Here is an 11,282-nt window from a genome sequence, read left to right on the forward strand (position 1 = left end):
GTGAATAAGCAACTCCTGGGAACAACGTTGACTCAGGCAACAACAGGGGACTTGAACGGTTGTGAAAAATTATGAATAATTCATTCTGTGAACGGTGCACAGGCCAAAACCTGCAATTCTTCAGGGTTCAATTAAACAGAAACATAACCGAACATCATACTACAAACTGTACAGTTTTTTTGCGCTTAAATGATTGTGCGGCATCATATATGAAACCAAAACTCTTCATGAGGAGCAGACAGGACAATCTAGTGAGTCTGGAAAGTTTCTGCTACTACACACTTATGACAGTAATTCACTCTCTGACAGCACATTATTCCCAAGCTGTACACATGGAGAAATCCTCTGTCCAGTGGGTCTTCTAACTGTCAAGTAAAGTCAACATTCTCCCATATCAGCGGTCCATGAACTTTTGCTTTTCGACACGCTTCAGCTGCATAATGAAGGCCATACCTACAGGCATTTACCTATGACTGAGAACAGCAGGTAGTGTAGTGGTTAGAGCTACCACCTAACACTGAAAGGACCCAGGTTTGAATCCCATGTCTTTGTGATGTACCCTTGAAAAAAAACTCCTCGATATCTTTTTTACTCTAGTAAAAATTAACCATGTGTAAAAAATGACAAGTAACTGGAAGTACCCTCACACTGCAAGCTGCTTTTGAGAAAAGTGCCGGCTAAATAAATAACTACGTTCAAACTAAATAACCTTCTGTTTCAAGAAGAAACATTCTTCATATGATTCCTATTTCTATGGCAACTTGAAATGTCAGATGATCTGCTTTATAATATATATACGGCATATAAATTTCGAATTCATAGAGCCAGGGATTCTTACTGCATCAATTCAGGGTAAACACCTAGGTAGCCTATTGCAGCAGCAGTGGGATTCGAACCAAAAACCTTCTGTCAGAAGTTATGAAAATGAGAATGACAAGAGCCCGAAACACTACACCATCTGCTGTCTCAGAGAAACTTTTACTAAGAAAAAAAATGTTAATTTACAGCGGGACTCGTTTAAAAAAGAAACAGGTTTAGGCGGCTGCATTAAGTGCGCAATGGGCTGAGCTCTCGCGTGGAAACGAGCGAGCTTCGTGAAACTCACACACTCGGGAACGGCTGAAGACCGAAAACATCACCCCCACCCCCACCCCCACACATCACACTGACCGTCAAAACAAATCCAACGCGCGAGCGTGTTCCCGGCGCGTGCACGCGGAGAAAGCGGGCATTTCCCGTACCGTAGTGTAATTGTGCATTTTAAAACGTGTCAAAAATGGGCCGTTTCATGCTTGGGAATATTTAAAAAAAGTGAATAAATCACCACACGACAGTAGCCTCACTTGCCAAAGTGAAAGTGTAGAGAAGAATGGAGAAACGTTTGTCAGATTATTCCAGAAATAACACAACAAATAATCCCCCGGTTTGAGTGACGACTACAATTTCTAGTTTTCATTCGCTTATTATTTCGTTTTACTATATTATCATCATGTCTCCCCGGACCGAAACACTGGGCAGAGGCAGTGCACTGACTTGCAGGGCGTCAGTTGTCTGCGACGACGGGAAAACACGCGAAAATGGAGTGTTGGAACGAACACGTCGGAGTGAGAGGGAACGCGTATGGAAATCCCCACGAGCGCCACAGGCACGGCACGAGACACAGAGACAAAACATGGACAGAAAAATACCCCGCGAAAACGTGCGCGCTCTACGTTCGTTCCTTTTTTCCCCGTAGCAAAATAAAAAATACATTCTGTACCATCATCATCGATGGCATCGACAAGTTTGAAACTTGTTGACTGAGATGTAAAACTGCGAAATGAAAACTCATATCCTCCGGTGTGTGTCAGTGTGCATCATCATGTGTGTTCAACGCGTGATCGTTTTTCCAGTCTATACTATACTTCACCTCGTTTTACCCAGGAATAACACGACGGACAGTACTACGAGTTGGATATATATAATCATTAAGAAAACTAAAGGCAATGAATAGCGAAAGCAGTTAATCAGCTCGGCCAATCATATACGTCAGGGCAAGAAAGAATATCCGAACTGTGTTTCAGTACCTTCGCTTCGGTGACGCGTTCACGGGACGCCCGCGCGCGGGTCAGTCTTACCTGCACGACACTGTGATTTCAACTTTGGTGGCGGGGATGGTGGCACGCAGCGGCTCCAGGTACCCCAGTGACGCCATGTTCGGGAAATTGCTGCTCATCGTTCAGGTTGTGACACGCGCTCCCCACCTGCACCCCAAAAAAAACCGCCACAGCGCGAGACCCTGCCTGCACGGAGGACGACGCTCCTGCGTATGAGTACTTGAGCAAGGAGGGCGCGAGGCTGTGAACCGCGCGCGCGCGCTGATGTCACTCCAGAGCAGGAGTCACGAGGGACCGCGGAGAGCAGGAGCCGCGCGTTGTACGCGGTCCGCGGTTAGAGGTAATAAATGTCAACATAACGGGCGGAGTGGACCGCTATAAAAACAGCAGTTCGGTTCTTGTTTATCAACCTTCATTTGCGTCGCACCTTTTTTCAAGGAGACTTACAATGTCAGATAAGGAACTTTATGATGATTTACCCGATAGGCGCGTTGATCGAAGCAAAAGGTATCACAGCTCGACGTTTAGGAATCTACCCCCGGCAACCTTAAGACTGCACCCCTACCTATACCTAAACAAGACACTAAATCTGAAGACCCGTCATTTTGAATACTGAAATACATAATTTATGCATTTTCTTTACAAAATTCCGAAATGCATATATAGAATAGAATAGAATAGAATAGAATATATTTATTGTCCCATTCTGGGAAATTTGTCTTGGACAACCACACACGGCCAGTGCACAACATTGATCGATTGGACTCACATGATAAAACAATAAATACCATAACATACAATAAAATAAGAAAAAACAACAATCAAAATATGGTTGTTGTTTTATTTCTTATTTATATAATTATTTAATTATTGATTCATTGTTGGGGGGTGCGGTGGCGCAGTAGGTTGGACCGGGTCCTGCTCTCCGGTGGGTCTGGGGTTCAAGTCCTGCTGGGGGTGCCTTGTGATGGACTGGTGTCCCGTCCTGGGTGTGTCCCCTCCCCCTCCGGCCCTATGCCCTGTGTTGCCGGGTAGGCTTTGGTTCCTCGTGACCCCATATGGGACAAGTGGTTCAGAAAATGTGTGTGTGATTCATTGTTGCCTAATTAATGAACATACTCAGTTCTCTTGAGTTCATTAAGAAATCACCAAGCTATGCATAATTATTAGCACAATATATTATTATTAGTGGGGGGCGCAGTGGCGCAGTGGGTTGGACCAGGTCCTGCTCTCCAGTGGGTCTGTGGTTTGAGTCCTGCTGGGGGTGCCTTGTGATGGACTGGTGTCCCGTCCTGGGTGTGTCCCCTCCCCCTCCGGCCCTATGCCCTGTGTTGCCGGGTAGGCTTTGGTTCCTCGTGACCCCGTATGGGACAAGCGGTTCAGAAAATGTGTGTGTGTGTGTGTGTGTGTGTGTGTTATTATTATTATCGATTCTTATTGGGGTGGGGGCACGTCCCTGCATTGTGCAAACACACATAATTGTACAACTCCATTGAGTTCTGCAGTTAATGTTTTGGACCCAGCTAAACCTGACAAGTTGTTATGCCACCAAATCCAATTATATAAAATTATGAAATCATAAAACATATAATAATCTGGGTGCACTGAATTATTGGTCAATTGAAAAGTTACCTGGATGATTACAAGTAACCGCTTGTGTTGGTCAGGGCCGCGGAGGTCCGGAGCATATCTCTGATTCGCCGAGCTGGACAGGGGATACACCCTGGGGAAGACGCTTGTCCATTGCAGGGTAGCCACACACACTATGGACAATTTAGTTTCCTCAGATCATTAAAGCTGTATGTCGCATGACTGTGGGAGGAAACCAACACAGACATGGGGTGAACACGAAAATCCCACACAGACTGAGCGGCATTCGAACCTACACCCAAACAACCCATGCTGCACTACCCGCTGCGCCACTGTGCCGCCCTTACATGAATTAGACCGTATCAAATGTTTGGAGTCTGCATTCCATTCATTGTAATTATTGTATTGTATTTTATTTTTTGGACGGCGATATGCTGGCTCAGCGGGTAGTCTTCCTGCCACACGGCACTTTGGATATAGGTTTGACTCTAGCTCGATCTGTGCGGGCTCTTTGCATTTTGCAGGCCTTGAACCTAGCGATTCCTGTGGTAGGCTCCGGACCACCGCAACTCTGAGGAGGACAAATTAATTAATGAAAGTGAGCAAGTATTTCTACTACGTAAACCTTCATTTAAAATGCTGGATGGCACAGTTTAAGAAAAAAAATGAACTGTAGATTTGATAATAAAACAGGACAAACAAGAATACTTCTAAGGTGCTTAGTAATGCTGTTTACACCTCAAACTAAAATATTTCTTGAATAAATACTACACACACACACACACACACACACACAGATTAAAACCACCTAGCCCATGTTGGGGGGGTCACAGCAAGCTGGAGCTTAACCTAGCAACACAGGGTGTGAGGCTGGAGGGGAAGGGAGTCCATCACAAGGCACTCCAAGCAGGACTCGAACCCCAGACCCACCAGAGAAGAAGCACAGCCCAAATCCACTGTGCCACCGCAGCCCCCAAATAAATACTACTGTAATAGCAATACCTTTAAAAACAATAATATTTCACGGTAAATTACTAAAAGCAGGTTCAAGGTGTCAGTCATCTAATAGTTGAGCATTATCTGAGAAACCTGCCCACCCAGAGTCAGGGTCCTGGAAAGGGGTCTTTGTACACATGGCAAATCTTTATGAACCACAGTGAAAAATGCCATAAAGATGAACATTATTTTTTTTATTTGTAAATCACTGTCAAACCTCTTACAGAGAAGGTATCTTCAGCAGCAGCAGATCAACAAAAGCACAGCTCAAGGCTGAAGATGGGAAGTCCTTTGGTGACATATCAGAGAAAGAACTACATTTCCCATGAAACTCCTGCCGAGTTAAAATAATCCAGTAAGTGGCTTAGAATACACACACACACTTTCTGAACCGCTTGTCCCACACGGGGTCATGGGGAGCCGGAGCCTAACCCGGCAACTCAGGGCGTAGGGCTGGAGGGGGAGGGGACACACCCAGGACAGGACGCCAGTCCATTGCAAGGCACCCCAAGCAGGACTCAAACCCCAGACCCAATAGAGAGCAGGACCCAGTCCAACCCACTGCACCCCCCTGCCTTAAAATATTAAAACTGAATAAAGGTCTCTGACTGTCAGTAGAGCGGAGCCATTCTTTTGTGATTTTTACTAGCTGTGGCTTTTACACCAATATTTTTTCTAAGGTCTTGGTAAAGCCGACACTTCGTGAGTCTACCAGACCCCCTCTGTGAGGTCTAAAGGTCATCAGTTCCATTCCCAACAGGAGGCTCTCTTCATCCCACTGGGTGTCAGCTGGACCTCCGGACTGACATGAACAAAGCAGAAGTCTTGAAACTCCCTGCAGCAGCCTGGGAGGAAGGGCACAGAGGGGTAGTGAGCGGCCTGCTGGCCTGCAGTAGCACTCTTTACCCCGAGATCCAAACTAAATTTAGACTGGGGGAATTCGCTGTGCCCGAGTGGTTCCTGTTCGCAGAATCGACCCGCACCTGGTCACCCTCTGAGTGCTTTGCTTTTCGCTTCAATTCAACTAGAGTCTCTCTGACACAGAATGGCAGATTTTTCAACTGCAGGGGTAGGAATCATGCAGGACACTTAAAGAGTGCTGAGGAAGGCAGGCACGAAGCTCTATTTCCATGGAAACGCCTTCTTTTCGTTATGTGCGCTCATATATTCACTTGACCCGTTAAAGCTCTCCAGTATTGTGTCTAGTTAACGCAGTGTCAGGAATCTGACCTGCGGTATTTTCTTTCATGCAGAATTCCTTCATATTCCAAAGTCATAGAGCCTTAACAAGCTAAAAACTTGACCGTGCTGGTTTTTTTCAGAGATTTTAAAATATTCATTGTACAACTGGAAAAAAAATTATTTTCTACAAAAGTCGCTGGAAAAGTAAGTGACAAACCATGTTATTTCCCAAAGCTAGAGCATCCACTTTTTTGAAAATGGATTCCAGCAGGGCTTGTGGACATAACTATGTTATTTATTAAATATTTATTTACACCTTTTGCAGAAGTACAGGAAATGTCAGAAGTGAAAGTGCGCCATTTGCTTCTGTCAGTCTGTGTACTCTTTAAAGAACAAATGGAAAGAACTTATACAAACCTTACATGTCAATGTCTTTAAGTCAGTTTATTTGGTTAGGATTTGCAATAATGATCCATCCATCCATCCATCCATCCATCCATTTTCTAACCCACTTGTCCTACTAGGGTCGCGGTGGCAACAGGGAGAACAGAGCAGCCCAGACATCCCTGTCCCCCCGCAACTTCCTCCAGCTCAACCCGGGAGATCCCCAGGCACTCCCAGGCCAACTGGGAGATATAATCTCTCCAGTGAGTCCTGGGCCGACCCCGGGGTCTTGTCCCAGTTGGCCGTGCCTGGTATACCTCCAAAGGGAGGCGCTCGGGGGCATCATTACCAGATGCCCAAACCACCTCAACTGGCTCCTCTCAATGTGGAGGAGTAGCGGCTCTACTCTGAGTTCCTCCCGGATGGCCGAACTCCTCACCCTGTCATGAAGAGTGAGTCCCAACACCCTGCAGAGAAAACTCATTTCAGCTGCTTGTATCCGTGATCATAGAATAGAATAGAATAGAATATACTTTATTGTCCCTTTCCAGGGAAATTTGTCTTGGACACATGATCTTCTTCTTTTGGTCATTACCCAGAGTTCATGACCATAGGTGAGGGCAGGGACATAGACCAACTGGTAAATAGAGAGCTTTGCCTTATGGCTCAGCTCCGCCTTATCCACTACAGTCCGGTACAGCAACCTCATTACTGCTGATGCTCCCAGTCTGCAGCCAGTCTCATGCTCCCTTCTCCCCTCACTCGTGAATAAGACTCCAAGATACTTAAACTCCTCCACCTGGAGCAGATTTTTTCTCCTTACCAGAAGGAGACATGCCATCCTTTTCCGTGACAGAACCATGGACTTAGACTTGGAGGTGCTGATCCTCATACCAACCGCTTCACACTCAGCTGCAAACCGTTCCAATGCATGCTGGAGGCAACCATGTAACGCTGCCAAAAGGACAACATCATCCACAAAAAGCAGAGACATCACCCACCAGCCCCCAGACTGAATGCCCTCCTGACCTTGGCTGCACCTTGATATCCTGTCCATGAAAACCACAAACAGGAGTGGAGACAAAGCACCACCTTGGCTGAGTCCAACACCCACACTCAACGAGCTTGACTTAATGCCGAGTATGCGGACACAGCTTTCGCTCCATATGTACAAGGACCGAATGGCCCGCAGTAGTGACCCCGGCACCCCATACTCCCAAAGCACCTCCCACAGAATTTCTCAGGGAACCCGGTCGTAGGCCTTCTCCAAGTCCACAAAATACATGTAGACTGGATTAGTGAACTCCCATACCCCCTCAATTATCTGTGAAAGGGTAAAAAGCTGGTCCACTGTTCCACAGCCAGGATGGAATCCGCATTATTCCTCTTCAATCTGAGGTTCAACTATCGGCCAGAGCCTCCTTTCCTCCTTTCCAGCATCCTGGCATAGATTTTCCCAGGGAAGCTGAGAAATGTGATACCCCAATAGTTGGCACACACTCTCCAGTCCCTTTTCTTAAAGATAGGGATCACCACCCCAGTTTGCCAATCCAAAGGCAGTGTCGCCGAGTTCCATGCAACATTGCAGAGGCGCGTCAGGCATGACAGCCATACAGCATCCAGGGCCTGAAGCAGTTCTGGGCGAATTTCATCCATCCCGGGTACTTTGCCACTGTGGAGCTTTCTAACTACCTCAGTGACTTCAACCAGGGAAATCGACTCTGATACCCCAGAGGCCTCTGGCCCTGACTGCTGTAAGGGAGGCATATCTCTCGGGTTTAGGAGTTCCTCAGAGTGCTCCTTTCACCTCCCAATGATTTCCTCATTTGAGGTCAGAGTTTCTCCACCTTTGCTGAACGCAGCTTGTGTAAGTTCCTCCGACCCTTCCTGAGCTGCCAGATGATTCTCCAGAACCTCTTTGAGCCCGACCGAAAGTGATTTTCCATAGCCTCCCCAAACTCCTCCCATGCTCTGGATTTTGCTTCTGCAGCTGGAGCTACTGCCACCTTTTTTTGCCTGCCAGTACCTATCCGCTGAGTCAGGAGTCCATCGAGCCAACCAGGCCCCGAAGGCCTCCTTCTTCAACTTGACGGCTTCACCACCGGTGTCCACCAGAAGGTCCTTGGGTTGCCGCCGTGACTAGCACCAACAAGCTTTTGGCCACAGCTGCGCCTGGCTGCTTCCACAATGGAGGTTTTGAACAGGGTCCATTTGGACTCCATGTCCCCTACCTCCTCCAGGACATGGGAGAAGTTCTCATGGAGGTGGGAGTTAAAATCATTCCGGACATGGGCCTCTGACAGTCATTCCCAGCATACCGTCAATATGCGCTTGGGTCTACTGGGTCTGTCCGTCAGTTTTCCCCGCCATTTGATCCAGCTCATCACCAGATGGTGATCGGTTGACAGCTCAGCACCTCTCTTCACCCGAGTGACTGGAACCTAAGACCAGATGACACAACTACAAAGTCAATCATTGACCTTTGGCCAAAGGAGATCTTGTACCAAGTACACTTATGAGCATCCTTGTGTTGCTGGGGGGTAGTGTAGTGGTTAGTGCTCCTACCTTTGCATCCAAAGGTTGCAGATTCAGTACTCCTCAGTAAAGTACTTACCTTAAAATTGCCCCAGCAAATCACCCAGCTGGGTAAATGATTGTAAACATATTATAATTGTGACCTTAACATTGTAAGTTGCTTTGGAGAAAAGTGCCTGCTAAATGTGATTTGAAGACAGTGTTTGTTATGGACAAAACATGGCTAGCAGAAAAGTCCCATAACTTTTTGCCATTCAAGTTTAGATCGGGCAAGGTGTTTTTCCCCAATCACCCCCCCTCCAGATTTCCCAGTCATTGCCAATGTGAGCACTGAAGTCCCCCAGCAGGACTATGGAGTCTGCAAGTGGGACCCTGTCCAGAACCTCACCCACTCTCTCTAAGAAGGTCAAATACTCTGAGCTGCTGTTTGGTGCATAAGCACACACAACAGCCAAAGTTTTCCTCTCTGTGACCTTAAGTTGCACTGAGGCGACCCTCTAGTCCACCGGGACAAACTCCAACTATATGGCAGCCAGCCAGAGGGGTTGTGAGTATACTCACACTCGCCTGGCGCCTCTCATCCTGTGCAACTCCTGAGTAAGAAAGAGACCACCCCCTATTGAGGAGTTTGGTTCCAAAGCCAACACTGTGAGTGGAAGTGAGCCCAACTGTATCTAGTTGGCATCTCTCAACCTCCTGCACCAGTGAAGTTACATTCCATGTGCCAAAAGCCAGTTTCTGCTACAAGGGGCTGTGACACCATACGCCACCCTGACCCCCCCCCGTTGCTTTGAAGTTACTGCACCCAACCCCCATGTTGGACCTTGCAGGTGGTGGGCCCACACAGCCCCCCCCCATTGCCTTTCGGGCTGAGCCTGGCCAGGTTACGTGGGCTGCCCGGCCACCAGACGCTCACCTAGGAACACTACCCCCAGGCCTGGCTCCAGGGGTAGGTCCCAGTAACCCCGTTTCAGGCAGGATAAATGTTGTCTTGTCTACTTCTTTCATGGGGATTTTTGGATTGTCTTAGTCTGGATCTTTACTCCAGACCAGTTCGCCTTGGGAGACCCTACAGGAGCATACTGCTCTCAACGATATAGCTCTGGAGATCCCTAGATCACGCAAGCCCTTCCATCACAACAAGGCCCCGATCCAGGGATGGTTGCAGTAAGTTACTCTATCAATATTTGTTTTAAAGATGATGTGTTCATTTTTGGGGGCGCAGCGGGTTGGACCAGGTCCTGCTCTCCAGTGGGTCTGGAGTTCGAGTCCTGCTTGGGGTGCCTTTGTGACGGACTGGTGTCCCGTCCTGGGTGTGTCCCCTCCCCCTCCGGCCTTACGCTCTGTGTTGCCGGGTAGGCTCCGTGACCCTGTGTGGGGGGGGAAAAGCGGTTCCGAGAGTGTGCGTGTTCATTTTTTCATAACATTGTTTTCAAGAAAGCAAAAACGTTCTTCTTGCTCCTCTCATCACTATTATGTTCTCCTATAAAATTATGGTACAAAACTTGATAGTCGATATGTTATATTTGCCCGGTTACACTGACTTCTACTCTGCAAGTCATCTTTTTAAGGTATGCTCAGTGAACAGAGCCCAGAAGTGATGTTTCTGGGTTTTGGGGGCCAGTGGCTACCCTTAGTCAAGCCAGAGGTCATGTGATAGGAGCGGCCCAGCCTGTGGTCTGATTTCATAAGTGGAATGTGAGTCATACTGGTCCAAAGTTGCCAGATCTTCATGATCCAGTAGCTGTCAATCATACCAATGGAAAAAACTACCTTCAAAATGTTTTCGCTTAGCTATTAAAAACGTATTAAAAAGTATCTCACAAACGTATTTTGTTCCCAGGTTAACGTCTGTGTTGCATGCTACCTTTTTTATTTTAATATTAAATTATATTATTTTAAAATTGCCATGCCTTTCCACATTGCGCAATCTTTAAACATCCGACTATCACCTGTGCTCCTGTGTACACGATTAAATAGACAATTTTCCCAGTTAAAATGTTAATAAAACAATACACAAACCTCCTCCCCAGATTTTTCTTAATCAGAACATATAATTCTGAACCTTACTTCTTTGACCAGAGGCTTCTTACCCTTTTCTAGGCCATGACCCCTTTAAGAATGTCATAAAAATGTCCATAAATAAATTTGGTGAAAATATTGCACTCATTTTACTCCAGAATGAAAATTGATTACCTTCATACAGAATAACAACAAAGTAATTGTTTTAATTCATTTTAACTTGTATTTAGTTAGTGTTATTTTCAAATTGAGCCCATCCACATAACCTCAAGGGGTCCATCGACCCCAGGCTAAGAAACTCTTCCACCAGAAGTATTTTTTGCCTTATCTGAATCATCACTGCCACCCTGTGGTAACATTTCTAACTTCAGTAGGTGTAAAATGTACAAAAGTGACAAACTACTTTGGAGTTACTAATCATCAAAAGCAGTGCCCAAAACCTTTTAAAAGATTTAGAATTTATTTCACTCTGGCTCG

General features: G+C 46.5%; 1 protein-coding gene across 2 annotated transcripts in view; it reads right to left on the reverse strand.

Moving 5' to 3' along the window:
• Positions 1 to 2,456, reverse strand: part of LOC108920937 (copine-8) — a 50,091-nt gene extending 47,635 nt beyond the window's left edge. Inside the window, exon 1 of one of the 2 annotated variants that reach the window (XM_018730060.1) lies at positions 2,118 to 2,456. In XM_018730060.1, the coding sequence (XP_018585576.1) occupies positions 2,118 to 2,215 (98 nt within the window). In that variant the 5' untranslated portion in view covers positions 2,216 to 2,456. The remainder of the gene's footprint in view (positions 1 to 2,117) is intronic. The other variant, XM_018730061.1, reaches the window with a different exon arrangement.
• Between the last annotated feature and the right edge of the window lie 8,826 nt (positions 2,457 to 11,282).

The sequence above is a fragment of the Scleropages formosus genome, chromosome 21 (assembly GCF_900964775.1).
Source record: "Scleropages formosus chromosome 21, fSclFor1.1, whole genome shotgun sequence".
NCBI classification, from domain to species: domain Eukaryota; kingdom Metazoa; phylum Chordata; class Actinopteri; order Osteoglossiformes; family Osteoglossidae; genus Scleropages; species Scleropages formosus.